Source organism: Stegostoma tigrinum, chromosome 6 (assembly GCF_030684315.1).
Source record: "Stegostoma tigrinum isolate sSteTig4 chromosome 6, sSteTig4.hap1, whole genome shotgun sequence".
Lineage (NCBI taxonomy): Eukaryota > Metazoa > Chordata > Chondrichthyes > Orectolobiformes > Stegostomatidae > Stegostoma > Stegostoma tigrinum.
In genome coordinates this window covers 64,626,371-64,645,102 of record NC_081359.1, presented here as the reverse complement: position 1 = coordinate 64,645,102, position 18,732 = coordinate 64,626,371, and the positions used below count along the sequence as shown (strand labels likewise).

Below are 18,732 nucleotides of genomic sequence, written 5' to 3'. Positions count from 1 at the left end.
GTGAACATCTGTTTAGTCTGGAAGGTCTTCTTGGGGCCTGGGATGAGGTTGACGGGGGGAGGTGTAGGGGCAGATTTAGCACTTGCTTTGATTGCAGGGAAAAGTGCTGGGTGTGGTGGGGCTGGAGGGGAGTGTGGAGCAGACAAGGGAGTCACGGAGAGAGTGGTCCCTCTGGAAAGCAGATAAGGGTAGGGAGGGAAAAATGTCTTTGGTGATGGGGCCGGATTGCAGAAGTGTTGGGGGATGATGCGTTGGATTCAGAGGTTGGTGGGGTGGTACATGAGGACAAGGGGGATTCTGTTTTGGTTATTATTGAGGGGCAGGGGTGTGAGAGGTGAGTTGCGGGAAATGCAAGAGACACGGTCGAGGGCGTTTCCAACCCTTGTGGAGGGGAAGTTGTGGTCCTTGAAAAACGAGGACATCTGGGATGTCTGGGAATAGAATGCCTCATCCTGGGAGCAGATGCGGTGGAGGCGAAGAATTGGTAATAGAGGATGGTCTTTTTGCAGGAGGGTGGGTGGGAGGAGGTCTACTCTAGGTAGCTGTGGGAGTCGGTGGGCTTGAAATGGACAGCGGTTTCCAGGTGGATGCCAGAGATGGTGACAGAGAGGTCCAGGAAGGAGAGAGAGGTATCAGAGATAGTCCAGGTGAACTTAGGGTTGGGGTGGAAGGTGTTAGTGAAGTAGATGAAGTGTTCGAGCTCCTCGTGGGAGCACAAGGCAGCGCGTTACAGTCATTGATGTAACGGAGAAAGAGGTGGAGGACAGGGTCAGTGTAGCTTTGGAAGAGGGATTGTTCCACGCATCCTACAAAGAGGCAGGCATAGCTTGGCTACCAAAGACATTTTTCCCTCCCCACCTGTAGCTGCTTTCCGGAGGGACGACTTTCACTGTGACTCCCTTGGCCACCCCTTACTCCACTCCAGCCCCACCACACCCGGGACTTTTCCCTGCAAATGAAACAAGTGCTACACCTGCCCCTACACCTCCCCCAGTTGTGGCCTTCTCTACATCAGGGAAACCAAGTGGAGGCTTGGGGACCACTGTGGAACACCTATGCTCGGTTTGCAACAAACAACTACACCTCCAAGTCGCGAACCATTTCAACTCCCCCTCCCATTCCTCAGATGACATGTCTATCATGGGCCTCCTGCATTGCCACAATGATGCCGCCTAAAAGCTGTAGGAACAGCATCTCATATTTTGCTTGGGAACCCTGCAGCCCAAGGGTATCAATGTGGACTTCACAAGCTTCAAAATCTCCCCTCCCCCGACCGCATCCCAAAACCAGCCCAGCTCGTCCCCGCCTTCCTAACCACTCCTCCCACCTCAAGCCCCAATTCCATCTCCTACCCACTAACCTTGACCTGTCCGTCCTCCCTGGACTGACCTATCCCCTCCCTAACTCCCCAACCCACATTCACCTTTACTGGCTCCAACCCCACCTCTTTGACCTGTCTGTCCCTCTCCACCTATTTTCTCCCTTATCCATCTTCTATCTTCCTCCCCCTCTCTCCCTGTGTATTTCAGAATCCTGTTGCCCTCCAGCATATTCTTTCAGCTGTTCACAACAAGCAAGGTACTGACCAGACCAAAACAGCCCATGCTTACACAACTCAAAAGACAGCATCAAACCTTAGAAGTGATTCTGCAATTGAACAACATTTGCTGGACAATCCGAGTGCATGAAGAATTACACTCACAGCCAATTTAGGATTACCAATCAGTCTCACAGAGTGGCACACTCGTGTGTATTGAAAGCTACACTCATTAATGCAAAGGGCCCTGTTATTTCCAGACAGAAAGAGCATGTGCATGCAGGGCCCCTGTTCCAACTGAACAAAATAGATCACTGCCATTCATTGGTTCTCTGCTCAGGGCTATGCCCAGATTGATGAAAAGCAACCTGCTTTGTTTAAAATGTAAACAAAGCCTGGCAGTTAAATATCAATCAGCATTAGTGGGTGAATTCTCCATGGCAATGCCTCTACTCATCAGAATCCACTTGCCAACTGTGCAGTACCAATGTTGATTTTCCATTGAATTTGTATTCTTAAATTGTCCCCATGAAAGCAAGATGAAAAGTGTTGACAAAATATGCTTTTTTCAGCAATATAAATATCATATCATTTATCCTTTCTTCATTGTACGCTCAATATTTTAACTAAAGATGTGTTATAGTGTTATGAATCATTACCTGGTAAAACTGAAGTAACTTGTACTTGCCTATATTTCACCTTGCCTACCAGGCCATTACTACTGGAGGTGTCACTTACCATGATCAACCCTGGCACAAAGACTGCTTTGTCTGCACAGGGTGCAAAATGCCACTGGCTGGTCAACGTTTCACCTCACGGGATGAATTTGCCTACTGCCTGGATTGTTTCAGTAATCTCTATGCCAAAAAGTGTGCTGCTTGTGCTAATCCAATAACTGGTAAGTTCTTCATTATGATCTGGTTGTGGAAGGAGGAAATTATCAACAACACTTCAAATGAATATTTTGTGCTGCTTATCCATTGAGAGGTGTTTACTTGACATATGGTAGAGAAAAATATTTAGGATTCATATGATTCTTGTACTATCTGGGGAGTAATTTTCACCTCCCCTGCCTATGGAATTCAGTGGATTTGAGTGGCTGCCTAATTTTAAAAACGAGCAAATTTCACTTCAATTAAAAGCAACAACAACAACAAATATTTAAAGTGACATTAACATAGTAAGTTATCCCAAGAAAGATTTTATTACAAAATATATCACAAAAACTGAGCTACATGAAGTGATTTTAGCTCAGAACACCAAAAGGTGGATAGCAAGTAAATTTTAAGGAGCCTGTTAAGGGAGGAAGGTTCTGTAGAGACTTGGAGAGTGAACAATGTCAGGATGGCTCAGCAGTGTATTGACACTTTTTTTTCACCAGGTTACTGCAGAGAGAAGGAAGGTATAAAATAATCTAAATGTTTAGCCCACAAGCTGAACTTTCCCTTATTTGTGTTTAATGTACTTTTTTAGAGTTGTATAATTTCTTGCAGGGGATACAAAGGCTTTTTCCATTTCCCCATTGCTCATAACACCTCCATCAGAATCAAGTGTGGGCAGGTTTTAAACAAAAACAGGAAATGCTGGCGAAACTCAGAAAGATTAGCAGCATCCGTAGAGAGAAGACAGAGTTCACTTTTAACGTTCAGTGACCCTTTCTTCAGAGTACTTTGTTCCATTTTCTCTCCACAAATGCTTCCAGACCTGCTGAATTTCTCTATCAATCTCTGTTTTAGTTTCAGCTCTTCAGCATTTGCAGTTCTTTGTTTGGTTCTTTTGAGGGCAGATTTGAAGAGGTTTAGGTTTGTTTTTGAGATTTGGCTCAGAGTGCCTTAAATTTTTTGAGCCTGGAGATGATAAAGATATAGGTGGGAGTTTAAGTGATGACTGGCGTGAAGAAAATTATCTGGTGTAATTGGAAATAGATAGCCTTGGCAATGGATTGGATTCGGATTAAAATTCGGTTCAGATTTGAGCAGTTTAGGGAGACTGTGCATTGTTTTTTCAGCTTGAATAGGTCATGAAACATGGGGCTAAATTTATGACAGCAAAGCGGAACAGCTCTAAAGAATATCTTTTGTTAAATATCAATGCAGTTTCAAATTACCATCTCTCCAATGCCTTCATGGTAATCTGTTCCATACCACTCCAACACAGAAAATGCTAGAGACGCTCAGCAGATCTGGTAGCATCTGTCCTCCCGCTACCGCACCTCGAAACCAGCCCAGCTCATCGCCGCCTCTCTAACCTGTCCTTTCTCCCACCTATCCCCTCCTCCCACCTCAAGCCCCATCCCCATCTCCTACCTACTAACCTCATCCTGCCCCCTTGACCCATCCGTCCTCCCTCTGCGGATGCTGCTAATCTTTCTGAGTTTCGCCAGCATTTCCTGTCTTTGTTTAAAACCTGCCCACACTTGATTTTGATGGAGGTGTTATGAGCAATGGGGAAATGGAAAAAGCCTTTGTATTCCCTGCAAGAAATTATACAACTCTAAAAAAGTGTCAATACACTGCTGAGCCATCCTGACATTGTTCACTCTCCAAGTCTCTACAGAACCTTCCTCCCTTAACAGGCTCCTTAAAATTTACTTGCTATCCACCTTTTGGTGTTCTGAGCTAAAATCACTTCATGTAGCTCAGTTTCTGTGATATATTTTGTAATAAAATCCTCCTTGGGATAACTATCTCCTCCCTACCTCCCCACCTACACTCACCTTTACTGGCTCCATCCCCGCCTCTTTGACCGGTCTGTCGCCTCTCGACCTATCTTCTCCTCTATCCATCTTCTATCCGCCTCCCCCCCTCCCTATTTATTTCAGATCCTCCTTCCCCTCCCCCATTTCTGAAGAAGGGTCTAGGCCCAAAACATCAGCTTTCCTGCTCCCCTGATGCTGCTTGGCCTGCTGTGTTCATCCAGATGTAGACCTTGTTATAACAGAGTTAATGGTTTGAGTCTGATATGACTCTTCTTCAGCATCCACAGTATTTTGCCTTTGTTCTACATAATATACCTGTGTGTTATAGTTAAACCTTATTTCTCTATTTACCTTCTTTTGGAATTAACTTATTTCCAGGTCTTGGAGGAACCAAGTACATCTCATTTGAGGAGCGCCAATGGCATAATGATTGCTTCAACTGCAAAAAATGCTCCATCTCACTTGTGGGGCGTGGCTTCCTCACAGAACGAGATGACATCCTTTGCCCTGAGTGCGGCAAGAATCTGTGAGCGCAAATCAATCAACAGAAGGTTTTGTAATAACATTGACTGCAAATGCATTAAAGCAGCCCACCTGGCTATCACCCAATGTTGTATGAGTTATCCACGATTGTATCTTCAGTTACTTTGCTTGAAAATTTCATTAAAAAAGTTTACAAAATGCTAATTAATTTCAAGATAGTTTTCGTGAATGTGCTAGGATATCTTCAAATTAAAATTTAGTATTTTAATCTAGTATATGTGTAACCACAAATGAACAACTATAGTCCTGTAAGAGTAACTGTCCAAATAAAGTGTTTACACCAGTAAAGAATTCGCTGTTTATTGAAAACTTTTGAGTTTTTGTACAACTATAGAAGTAATGCGGTACAAATTTAAAAGTGACTGTCAGTTGAGTTGCCTGCATTGCATCTGAGTTAAAAGTAACAAAGATCCACATGCAGGCTTTATTATTAGGCTAACTTTAGACTGCTTTATGTACTCACATCTAGGAAAAGCAGTTTTCCAAATAACATTTTGTTATACTGCATGAATAAATACATGAAGTGAATATTGTTTGAAGGTATCACCATGCATCTCAATTTTTCTCAACTGTTAAGTATTTCAAAACAATGTGTGTAAAGAAGAAATATACTTTGTAGTTCTCTATTAATTACCCATTGAATTTTTGAAAAAAGTATTAATGACTACAGCATCTGAACTCAGATTGTTGGCTGGAGGGTCTTCTTGCCATCTGATCCGATTGCACAAAATTTTAAAATGTATGCGACGCTTCTGCTGCGGCAAAGGAAGAGTTGCCATGGGCTTACCCTCTGATTGGAGAGAGATGATTGGTGGTAATTTAACCTAGGGATCACTATGCCTCAGGCAAGGAGAGAGGTCCAGAGAAGAATTCTTCATGGTAACCTCAGCCAGCACAAGAATTGAACCCACACTGTTGGTATTACTCTATGTCCCAAACTAGCAGTCCAGCCAACTGCATACAAACTATCAGACGCTGTAGTATATACTGGTTGGAGTATGACACTTTTGTAAAAGGTTATTGATGACTTTCCCTTTATTATTAAATGCCCCAAATTTGTTTTGACATAGCTTTAAAATAAAGAATCTTTTATGCAACGGGTTGTTTACTTCTTTGTATCTATTATATTTGATTCACAGCTCCACTAAAACTATTTTCAGAAGGATAATGTTCCAATAAGTTCCTTTAGTACAGCAAGAACTTTAGGAAATTATAACCTTTATGTGAATTCATCTTTCATTCATATCTCCAAGCATATTCCATGAGACTATCATCCATTTGATTATGTAATGTTGAAAAATGCTCTTTGAAGTTCAAGGAGTGATGCTACGGGCAAAGGGAGATTTATTTTCATAACGCAATTGTACTTATGGAATGTGCAATAGGATATGCGCGCATAGCATACGAGGAACTGCACAGTTTAAAGACTACGGATATGTGGAAAACTAACTCGAGTTCATACATTGGTCTGTTTTTGAATTATAATTTTCTTTGTGGCCATGTATATTTGGTAACTCGCGTAAATTGTCCCTTCGTAAGGGAGATGTTTGATGCGCTCAATTCTGCACTTTATACGCTGACTGGATTGCAATAGTCATGTGACCCCCTACTCCAGCTTTAAATGCTTTTGTGCGCAGTTACCGGAAGCTGTTAAAGGCATGCCCTTCACAGTGCGGATTCAGGAGAGAAATCTGATATGGGGAGTGGGAGGTTCAGCGAAAGAGAAGGTCAGGGAGCAGGGTGACAAAAAAGATCGATGTGGACCACAAGAGGTTCAGGGACGGGAGATGAGGCAAGAGGGAGGCCAGGAATCAGGAGGTAGTGGGAGAGACTGTGAGCAGGAGACGATGAGAGAGTTTTGTTTTAAAAGAAAATCTCTTATAATTTTAAAGTTTTATTTTAAATGTTATTTAATTCATAATATAGGAATTTAGCAAAACGTATTTCACCTTACAGAGTGTTCAGCTTTTTAAATTGATTATAATGTAAAAATCTGATTGGTTGAAGTTGCACTTTTCAGGAATGCAACATTTCATTGCAGCTAGGGACCAATAACTTTTGTTGTAAAATGGGTAAAATTTGAAATCCCAGATATTTACCAAAAGAATAAAGTTACAAAATTACAGTTTTAAAATAAAGGAAGAAACATTATTATACAAGACTCGCAAAGCAAGTCAATACTCTCTTGTCATCTTGCTTCCATAATTTGAGTTAAACATAAATTAACAGGGAAGCGATGGTCGAAACACCATAAACTATACATTACAACCAAAAGCTGATACCATGAACTTTCTCATCAATTTACACAACTGTCAGTGTTCGCCGTGAGCAAATAAAAGTTAAACTTGTCTCCCTCACAGGGGACTTCAAGTCCTGTTTGTCAAAAATTTGGCTTCTGTTTTCCCCAGACAGTAAATCCTGCTCAGCCTGAAAATACTTTCTTCTACCTGCATTGAGTTGGCAAGCATCACAGCTACCAGTCAAAATGCCCCAGCAACTGATTATTCCTCAACTGCTCAATCTCTTAACCAAGACTGCATACCACTTGGTTCACTGGCGCGGAGCCCAGCGTCTAATTAAAACTGGCATCATTCCAGCTCCCTAGCTGCTCTGAGCCAAAGCTTTCCTTTACTCCCATCTACCAATTTCACAGAGCAGACAATCATTTGAGTTTCTGAGCTGACTACTCCCCAGGGGCTTACTTCAGTGTTCCAGATTTCAGCTGCATTGAGCAAAAACTTTTTGACCACTGAACTGACACTATTCCCTGGCTGCACCGAGGTTTTGACTGTTTCGGGGGTTCCCTGAACCCTAGTTCCTCAGTGACATGGAACCAACCGTTTTCCTTATCTCTTACTGACTTGTTTTACAGCACAGTTTCTAAGCCACATTGTTATTCTAAGACAGTCATATAACTTAATGTGATATTCCAGTTTAAAGGTACTCACCTCAGGTTCACTCACCTGTCTCAACAAGACTCTGTGACAGATGTTGCAGGTATTAACATACGGAAAACCACAAAGTGCATCATGATGGCAGCAAGTGGGCACTGAACGCTAGTGGTGACTAGCTGGGAAACTAATAAGGAAATTTGTTTGTTGTGTAAGGAAGCACTACCTCAGGAGAAAATGTTTTTTTGAAAATGTGGTCCCTTTGTACATTGGAATAGTTCTGTTTGGAGGTAACAAAGGCGTGGACAATTTCTAGTATGATTAATGGTAATTTACTGACCCTCAACAACCTCTTTGGTTTTTCTGCCACTTTAGTAACTGTAAATCACTTCAATCTCTGTGAATTTATTTACAGTACTACTTCAGAGCACTGCTTTCTGGTTCTGTTCTTATACAGACATTACATTGTATAAACAGACCTCTGCCTCAAACTCTTGTCACTTTCCGCAGTATTACAGTATTCCATCATTGATCCTCTCTTGTCCATCTATAAATGATCCATTTTGGGTTCTTTAGAAGAATGAGGCCAATGTTTCACTGCAAGTCCACACCATTTAGACAGAAATTTAAATTGTTTTGAGCTGAAAATTAAACTAATGTTCACAAACACCAATTTGACATGTGTGCAATTCACATGACATCTAGTGGTATAATCTAAGTATTACAGAAGGCTCTGATGAAGGGTCTAGGCCCGAAACGTCAGCTTTTGTGCTCCTGAGATGCTGCTTGGCCTGCTGTGTTCATCCAGCCTCACATTTTGTTATCTTGGATTCTTCAGCATCTGCAGTTCCCATTATCACTATTACAGAAGGCTCTTTGATTAATTATAAGCCCGGCATATTGTTTACGTTTTATTTCTATAATATCATCGCAATCAACTTTTTTTTCACAAACAAGACCTGGTTATTTTGTTGTTGGTAACATAATGACCAGCCTACTTATGGGCAATGTACAAAGCCAGCTTCATTTTCTATCAGTCACATAGGTGGGCAAAGTCAAAACTCGTACCAAGTTACAGTCCAACAGGTTTATCTGAAATCACAAGCTTTGGGAGTGCAGCCTTTTCATTAGGTGCAGTGACAGGAGAACTCTCAGAGTTTAAAGGCAGAGAGATGAAGGGCAGAGAGATCAAAGCATCATACAAGCGCTGTGAGTAGAGTGAACAAACATAAAATAGCTGACAGACTGCCTCACATTGAATTTTTAACCATTCATACATTCCCACTTTCTAGAAATTGCAGAAGCAGGGTATGGAGAACTCTGTTAGAAAGAAGACGCAAGTTTCGAATCTGTTTCAAGTCACTGCCCTGAGATGATTAAAGGTTTCATCAATGTCTGCCTGACTTTCCAAAATTCAAACAGGTAGAGCGATAGGAATTATCCAAAAGGTGACATCTCAGGTCAGGCACTGAATTGTAGGTGTGAGGCCTTGTCTAGAATCTGTCTCAGAGTTTTAACCTGTAATCACGTTGCTTTTATTCCGAAAGCAGAAATTTATAAAATGCCACACTGACTGTGCCTACAAATTGTGTGCTTCTTGAACAAAATAGAAAGCATCTGCAAGTAAACAAACATCTTCAATGAAGTGATTCACCCCACAGGTTAATGTGTGTGCATGAGCAAGAGAGAGGGAGAGTTCGTGCGTGAGAGAGTATGTGTGTGTGTGAGACAGAGAGTGTGTGTGTGTGAGAGAGAGAGAGTTCATGCGTGAGAGAGTATGTGTGTGTGTGAGAGAGAGAGTGTGTGTGTGAGAGAGAGAGAGAGTGTGTGTGTGTGAGAGAGAGAGTTCATGCGTGAGGGAGTATGTGTATGTGTTTGTGTGAGTGTGTGAGACAGAGAGAGAGTGAAAGAGTGTGAGTGTGTGTGTATGTGTAAGACAACATAGAACATACATCATTACAGCGCAGTACAGGCCCTTTGGACCTCAATGCTGCACTCACCTGTGAAACCAATCTGAAGCCATGTAACCTACACTATTCCATTATCATCCATAGGTTTATCCAATGACCGTTTAAATGCCCTTAAATTTGGCAAGTCTACTACTATTGCAGGCAGGGCATTCCACACCCTTACTGCTCTCTGAGTAAAGAACCTAGCTCTGACTTCTGTCCTATATCTATCACCCCTCAATTTAAAGCTGTGTCCCCTCGTGCTAGCCATCACCATCTGAGGATAAAGGCTCTCACTGTCCATCCTATCTAATCCTCTGATCATCTTGTATGTCTCTATTAAGTCGCCTCTTAGCCTTCTTCTCTCTAATGAAAACAGCCTCAAGTCCCTCAGCCTTTCCTCATAAGACTTTCCCTCCATACCAGGCAACATCCTGGTAAATCTCCTCTGCCCCCTTCCCAATGCTTCCACATCCTTCCCATAATGTGGCGAACAGAACTGTACGCAATACTCCAAGTGTGGTCGCACCAGAGTTTTGTACAGCTACAACGTGACCTCATGGCTCCGAAACTCAATCCCTCCACCAATAAAACCTAACACACCATACGCCTTCCTAACAAGCAGGTGTGCATGCTGGAATGGATAGAGATAGAGGAAGCTGATGTACTGAAAATTTTGTCAAACATTAAGATTGACAAGTCGCCAGGCCCGGATCAGATTTGTCCTCGGCTGCTTTGGGAAGCGAGAAATGCAATTGCTTCGCCACTTGCGAAGATCTTTGCATCCTCGCTCTCCACTGGAGTCGTACCTGAGGACTGGAGAGAGGCAAATGTAATTCCTCTCTTCAAGAAAGGAAATAGGGAAATCCCCGGCAATTATAGACCGGTAAGTCTCACGTCTGTCGTCTGCAAGGTGTTAGAAAGGATTCTGAGGGATAAGATTTATGACCATCTGGAAGAGCATGGCTTGATCAAATACAGTCAACACGGCTTTGTGAGGGGTAGGTCATGCCTTACAAACCTTATCGAGTTTTTTGAGGATGTGACTAGTAAGGTTGATGAGGGTCAAGCTGTGGATGTGGTGTATATGGACTTCAGTAAGGCATTTGATAAGGTTCCCCATGGAAGGCTCATTCAGAAGGTCAGGAGGAATGGGATACAGGGGAACTTAGCTGCTTGGATACAGAATTGGCTGGCCAACAGAAGACAGCGAGTGGTAGTAGAAGGAAAATATTCTGCCTGGAAGTCAGTGGTGAGTGGGGTTCCACAGGGCTCTGTCCTTGGGCCTCTACTGTTTGTAATTTTTATTAATGACTTGGACGAGGGAATTGAAGGATGGGTCAGCAAGTTTGCAGACGACACAAAGGTCGGAGGTGTCGTTGACAGTGTAGAGGGCTGTTGTAGGCTGCAGCGGGACATTGACAGGATGCAGAGATGGGCTGAGAGGTGGCAGATGGAGTTCAACCTGGATAAATGCGAGGTGATGCATTTTGGAAGGTCGAATTTGAAAGCTGAGTACAGGATTAAGGATAGGATTCTTGGCAGCGTGGAGGAACAGAGGGATCTTGGTGTGCAGATACATAGATCCCTTAAAATGGCCACCCAAGTGGACAGGGTTGTTAAGAAAGCATATGGTGTTTTGGCTTTCATTAACAGGGGGATTGAGTTTAAGAGTCGTGAGATCTTGTTGCAGCTCTATAAAACTTTGGTTAGACCGCACTTGGAATACTGCGTCCAGTTCTGGGCGCCCTATTATAGGAAAGATGTGGATGCTTTGGAGAGGGTTCAGAGGAGGTTTACCAGGATGCTGCCTGGACTGGAGGGCTTATCTTATGAAGAGAGGTTGACTGAGCTCGGTCTCTTTTCATTGGAGAAAAGGAGGAGGAGAGGGGACCTAATTGAGGTATACAAGATAATGAGAGGCATAGATAGAGTCGATAGCCAGAGACTATTTCCCAGGGCAGAAATGGCTAGCACGAGGGGTCATAGTTTTAAGCTGGTTGGTGGAAAGTATAGAGGGGATGTCAGAGGCAGGTTCTTTACGCAGAGAGTTGTGAGAGCATGGAATGCGTTGCCAGCAGCAGTTGTGGAAGCAAGGTCATTGGGGTCATTTAAGAGACTGCTGGACATGCATATGGTCGCAGAAATTTGAGGGTGCATCCATGAGGATCAATGGTCGGCACAACATTGTGGGCTGAAGGGCCTGTTCTGTGCTGTACTGTTCTATGTTCTATGTTCTATGTTCTAATCCTGTCAACCTGGGTGACAACTTTCAGGGATCTACGCACATGGACACTGAGATCTCTCTGCTCATCCACACTACCAAGAATCTTACCATTAGCCCAGTACTCTGTATTCCTGTTACTCCTTCCAAAGTGAATCATCTCACACTTTTCCACATTAAACTCCATTTGCCACCTCTCAGCCCAGCTCTGCAGCTTATCTATGTCCCTCTATAACCTGCAACATCCTTCCGCACTATCCACAACTCCACCGACTTTAGAGTCATCTGCAAATTTACTAACCCATCCTTCTACACCCTCATCCAGGTCATTTATAAAAAAAACAAACAGCAGTGGCCCCAAACAGATCCTTGCGGTACCCCACTATTAACTGAACTCCAGGATGAACATTTCCCATCAACCACAACCCTCTGTCTTCTTACAGCTAGCCTATTTCTGATCCAAACTGCTGAATCACCCTCAATCCCATGCCTCCGTATTTTCTGCAATAGCCTACCGTGGGGAACATTATCAAATGCTTTACAGGAATCCATATCCACCACATCAGCCGCTTTACCCTCATCCACCTGTTTGGTCACCTTCTCAAAGAACTCAGTAAGATTTGTGAGGCACAACCTACCCTTCACAAAACCGTGTTGACCATCCCTAATCAAATTATTCCTATCTCTTATAATCCTTTTCAACACTTTATCCACAACTGAAGTAAGGCTCACTGGGCTATAATTACCAGGGTTGTCTCTCCTACCCTTCTTGAACAAGGGGACAACATTTGCTAACCTCCAGGCTTCTGGCACTATTTCTGTAGAAAATAATGACATAAAGATCAAAGTCAAAGGCTCTGCAATCTCCTCCCTAGGTTCCCAGAGAATCCTAGGATAAATCCCACCTGGCCCAGGGGACTTATCTATTTTCACACTTTCCAGAATTGCTAACACCTCCTCCTTATGAACTTCAATCCCGTCTAGTCTAATTGCCTGTATCTCAGTATTCTCCTCAACAACATTGTCTTTTTCCTGTGTGAGTGTAATAAGTAATACAAAACTGTACAAACTAATTAAGGTGGAGCGATCATGATAATTTATCAGTGACACTGTCAAAATATCTTTCACAAATGTCACCTTTTGGATATTCCTATAGCTCTGCCTGTTTGAATTTTGGAAAGTTAGGCAGACATTGATGAAACCTTTAATCATCTCAAGACAATGACTTGAAACAGGCTCTGGAATTTCCATCTTAATCAATTTAAACTTGCATTGCCTTTCTAACAGAGCTCTCCATACCCGGCTTCTGCAATTTCTAGAATGCCGGAACGTATGAATGATTAAAGATTCTGCAGGAGGCAGCCAGCCAGCCATTTTAGGTTTGTTCAATTCACTCACAGCACTTGTACGATGCTTTGATCTCTCTGCCTTTAAACACTGTATTTGTGTGTTCTCCCCTCTCTGTACCTGATGGAGGGACTGCACTCCAAAGGCTTGTGATTTCAAATAAATTTGTTGGACTATAACCTGGTGTCGTGTGATTTTGACTGGCACCCCATATCAGTCACAGAGGTGTTAAGCATTTTGAGTACATTGCTTACATCAGTATTTTTAAAATCACTCTAAGTAGTCAGTGCAGTCACAAGGTTTAGAAATATGGAAGCTATTTGTTCCTTCAAGTTTGTTTTTCTATAAAAACCTACCACAGGATCTAACGGCCTCTTGAATCATTTGTACGTACATAGTAAAATACAGATCGATGAAGATTTTGCAGCTCATCTGGGCAATTCTAGAAATGAATACCTTTTGATCATCACCTATTCAATTCCCCTATATTTCTCCACAGTGCCTATCTCTATTGATCTGCATGCTCATCACCCTCTGTACAAAAGGAAATAAATTTTACACAGTTAAACTTGAATGTGTATGTGTTACTTGTACCATTTACGGCAACCTAAAATGTCCTATCAGGATTCAATCCATCTATTCTTTAACATTCTTTATTACTAAAATGATAATCACTTCTATGTGCTAACACCCTTAGCTATACATCCCAACATCTAAGTATTCTTCTTTATTGCTACCAGAAATGTGTTATTAATTTTAGCAATGTACCACTAACCTTTGAATACCCTTTCCTGTTTTGTATTCCACAATTTTGAACAATTTCCCTTCTCTACATTTGCCCTCATTGAAAAGATTCCAACCCCCCCTCACTTACTAGACAATCTTCCCAACCTATTTGGCTTTTGTGCTTCTGGGATGCTGCTGGGCCTGCTGTGTTCATCCAGCTTTTGTGCTCCTGGGATGCTGCTGGGCCTGCTGTGTTCATCCAGCTTTTGTGCTCCTGGGATGCTGCTGGGCCTGCTGTGTTCATCCAGCCTCACATTTTATTGTCTTGGATTCTCCAGCATCTGCAGTTCCCATTATCACTATTTGGTTTACCTCTTGCTTTAAGCCCTCATTTGATTTTTCACATTTCGCTTAGTTTCTTTCTTCAAATCAAATCAAATCATTTAAATATGCAGAAACCTACAATAATCTTGTATTGATTCCTGTGGTATGCTAAATTTGAGTTTTTTTTCCTGAGTTCTGCACCCAAGAGACCATTTGGGGGCTTGCTCATTTTGTATCAAATAAGTGCTTCTTTGCATAAGTTCTAAATTTGTTGCTCATTGATAACTATCTTACAGTTGTGATTTATTCATAAATAATGCTGCAGGTCTCCCACCATTTTGTCTCCATCTTTTTTATGTAGCTCAAAGGACTTTCCGTCATTCAGCTTTCAAGGCTCAAATAAATAACAGAAAATACAGCGCAGAACACACTGTTTCTAAGACAATTGTAGATTTTCAACTGAAGCTATCTTACTTTTAATTTCATCACCTTGTCCATTATCCAAATGTCCTTCCTTTCTAAATATTTCATTCAATTCCCTTTATGGCATAGTTTATAGCCATCTGTTAGATCATGTCTAAATTTATTTCATTCTTGTGAAATAAACCCATTTATCTGCACTGTCATTCACAAAAAAAACCTTCTGGTGAGGTTCACTGTATCAATTTAACTGTTGTATTATTATTTCTACATACAATCCAAGGAATAAATCACTTGGCTGTTTCAGAGTGCTCCACCTTTCAATAAGATCATGACTGATCTGATTTTAACGTTAACTCTACATGCCTGCATAGCCTTGATAATCATTCCTCCCATTGGTAATTAATAATCTACCTATCTCTGCCTTACAAATATATTTAAAGATTCTGTATCCAGTGCTTTTTAAGGAAACGATTTCCAGACAGTCTCAACCCTCAGAGAAAAATGTTCCTTCATTACTACAGCCCTCTTATTTTCAAAATATGACCCCTAGTTCTAAGTTCTCGCACAATAGAAAACATTCTTTGAACATCCACATGATCAAGTCCCCTCAGAGTTATATGTTTTCGAACAATTCACTTCTGACCCCTTCAAACTCCAAAGGATACAGACCTATTCTTGCCTTAAACAGCAATCTGCTCATTCCAAGTGATAGTAAACTTTCTCTGAACTGCTTCCAACACATTAACACCTTTCCACAAGTAGCGTGAACAGTACTTTTCATTGTCCTCCAGATGCAGTCTTATCAATGTCCTGTATAACTGAAGCATAATCTCCCTCCCTTTCACTTCTGCTCCCAATAAACCATAACATTCCATTAGGTTCCCTGATTACTTGCTGTACCTGCATTCCAACATTCTGTGTTTCATGCATTAGGATAGCCAGATCACACTACATCTGAGCTCTGCAACCTCTCACCAGTTAGACAGCTTACTTCTTTTTTATCCTTTTTGTCAAAATTGACATTTTCACAATTTCCCACATTGTACTCCACTAGCCAGATGTTTGCCGACACACATAACCTATCCTTACCCCTTTTAATGTTCCTTCTGTCTTCTCTCTAGTCTTAGAACCCTAGTCTCATTATTTTTATTTGTTTTATCAATTTTAGCTGGAAATGACTGTTGGACTTTGGGAGAGCTTGTGGTAAAAGGAAAACAACAGACCAGACAAACTTTATGAGGCCAGACCTGGAAGCTAATTGCACATGGAATCCTGTTAAATGAGAATCAAACAGACATAGTGATCCCAGGAAGAACAGTGTGCTTAAACAGACAGCAGAAACTGGCTATAAACACGTTCAGTACATTGGAATTGGTTTCAAAAAGTCTGAAAGAGATTCCACATTCAAGCACATTCAGATATCGTATGGTAATTGAGACCTTGGGAAGAGTTGATCAGAGTATCAGGGTGGAACCAGAACTAAAGTTGATTTTTTGAAGCATGTTTTCTGAGAGGCAGTTCTGGGCTGTTGCTGACACAGCATGAATATTTGAAAGTTCTGTGCCTAATTGGCTACACTAGCTTCTGGAAGCCGAAAATGTAGAAAGCTGAGTTATAAGTATTGCTGCTTTTGCCTGGGTAAACTGGGGTGACCCTGTGAAACAATTCAGAAAAAGCAGCCAAGGGGTCCACGTTTATGCCTGTGAAATGACACGTCATGAAAATCATTTTAGTAATGTGGCCAATTTTGCTACTTTCCACTATTCATTTCTTAACTGTGTTTACATGCCTGTCTGCCTTATTATGTAAATGATGGCCGAGATCAGACGTTTTGTGTTTAAAACGCAGACATTAATCAGGTACCATGTTGTTCAATCTTTTCCCTGCTAAAGTTATTCTGTATTTAATAAATAATTAAGTCCTTTGATTAAGATACAAAACTGGCGTCTGGTAATTAATCTTTTACAAAATCTGGGATTGGTTATTCGATTGCCTGGTGAGCAATCATTGGAGTGACTGTTTGGAGGGTTTCGATCATTTAATAGAAAAGGCTGATTGGGTTGAGCTGTCTGTCTGTCTTGTAATACTACCTAAATTTAGATATTAACTTTTACTTAGTAGTACAAGTAACTACAAGAGGGTAGCTAAAATGGCACGCATTTCACAGGCCTTCCGCTTAACTCAATGTGCAACCTTTTTCAGTTGAGGCACTTGTAAAACTAAACGGCCTCATACACAGTTCATAACAATGCTCCAAAAGGATTACTAACAGCAAATGTAGAAATAACTTGTTAAACTTGTCTGTTAACAATGTGTTCTAGGTCTGTCATTTATATGTACTGAAAATCAAACACGTATGAATGTGTTTGTGATGCCACTTGTCATTACCACTTTATCTGAGCCAACATACAAATTGTCTGAATTAAACATTACTTTCCTTTTCTATTCAATATTTAAATTGTTCTTGCTTATCCTTCAAATACAGTTTTTTGAAAGCAGCACCCAGAATCCCACATGGTTTGACGTTTCCCTTGTGTTGGTGACCAGAATTAAATGCAGAATCCAAGGTGTGGGGCCTAACTACATAACAGAACAGGGCTCTGATTTGTAGGCAATGAATACGGTGACATGCTCAGCATTTTGTTATGCTAAAATCTAAGAGTTCTGACTCTCAAAATTCCCATAGCAATCGATGTTTATATTAAGATAAAATAAAAGAATTGCAGATGCTGATCATCCAAAATAAAAAAATCAGGAATTGCTGGTAAACTCAGCAGGCCTGGCAGCATCTATGGAAAGAAATTAGAGTCAACATTTCAAGTCCAGCAACTCTTTTTCAGACCACCAAGAGTAGGAATAGCCATTCTGGCTTCAAGCCTGCTCCATAATTTAATAAAATAATATCTAATTTGATCACAACCTTAAATCCACCTATGCCTCAAAATTTTCAAAGATGCTCCTCCTTCTGCCTTTTCAAGAAGACATACAGAAACTCTTGACTCTCAGACCTGTTTTAAATGGATCATCCCCTCGTTCTAGATTCTCCCATAAGAGGAAACATCATAGAACATAGAACAATACAGCGCAGAACAGGCCCTTTGGCCCTCAATGTTGCACCGACCTGTGAACTAATCTAAGCCCCTCCACCTAGACTATCCCATCATTATCCATATGCTTATCCAAGGACTGTTTAAATGCCCCTAATGTGGCTGAGTTAACTACATTGGCAGGCAGGGCGTTCCATGCCCTTACCACTCTCTGAGTAAAGAACCTGCCTCTGACATCTGTCTTAAATCTATCACCCCTCAATTTGTAGCTATGCCCCCTTGTACAAGCTGAAGTCATCATCCTCAGAAAAAGACTCTCACTGTCCACCCTATCTAATCCTCTGATCATCTTGTATGTCTCTATTAAATCCCCTCTTAGACTCCTTCTCTCCAATGAGAACAGACCCAAGTCCCTCAGCCTTTATTCATACGGCCTGCGCTCCAGACCAGGCAACATCCTGGTGAATTTCCTCTGTACCTTTTCCAATGCTTCCACATCCTTCCAGTAGTGGGGCAACCAGAACTGCACGCAATATTCCAAATGAGGCCGCACTAGCGTTTTGTACAGTTGCAGCATGACATCACGGCTCTGGAACTCAATCCCTCTACCAATAAAACCTAACACACTGTAAGCCTTCTTAACAGCACTCTCAACCTGGGTGGCAACTTTCAGGGATCTATGTACATGGACACCAAGATCCCTCTGCACATCCACACTACCAAGAATCTTTCCATTGATCCGGTATTCTGCCTTCCTATTATTCCTCCTAAAGTGAATCATCTTCATATCCAACCCATCAAGACCCGACAGCGCTTTGTATGTTTCAAACAATGTGCTTTTTATTTTCTAAGCCCCAGCAGTTGAAAACTTAGCTTGTCCAAACCTCCTTCATATGACCGCCCATCCACTCTAGGTATTAGCCTGGCAAACCTACTCTCTACTGACTCCAATGCATCTACTTTTCTAAATAAAGTGATCAACATTGTGTGCAGTGCCCCAGATGTGGTTTAATCAATTCTCTG

At 41.7% G+C, this 18,732-nt stretch overlaps 1 protein-coding gene across 4 annotated transcripts in view; it reads left to right on the top strand.

Moving 5' to 3' along the window:
* Positions 1–5,875, top strand: part of LOC125453197 (four and a half LIM domains protein 2) — a 50,781-nt gene extending 44,906 nt beyond the window's left edge. For all 4 annotated transcript variants that reach the window (XM_048532441.1, XM_048532438.2, XM_048532439.2 and 1 more), the window contains 2 exons: positions 2,249–2,435; positions 4,614–5,875. In XM_048532441.1, the coding sequence (XP_048388398.1) occupies positions 2,249–2,435; positions 4,614–4,765 (339 nt within the window). In that variant the 3' untranslated portion in view covers positions 4,766–5,875. The remainder of the gene's footprint in view (positions 1–2,248; positions 2,436–4,613) is intronic.
* Positions 5,876–18,732: the final 12,857 nt, after the last annotated feature.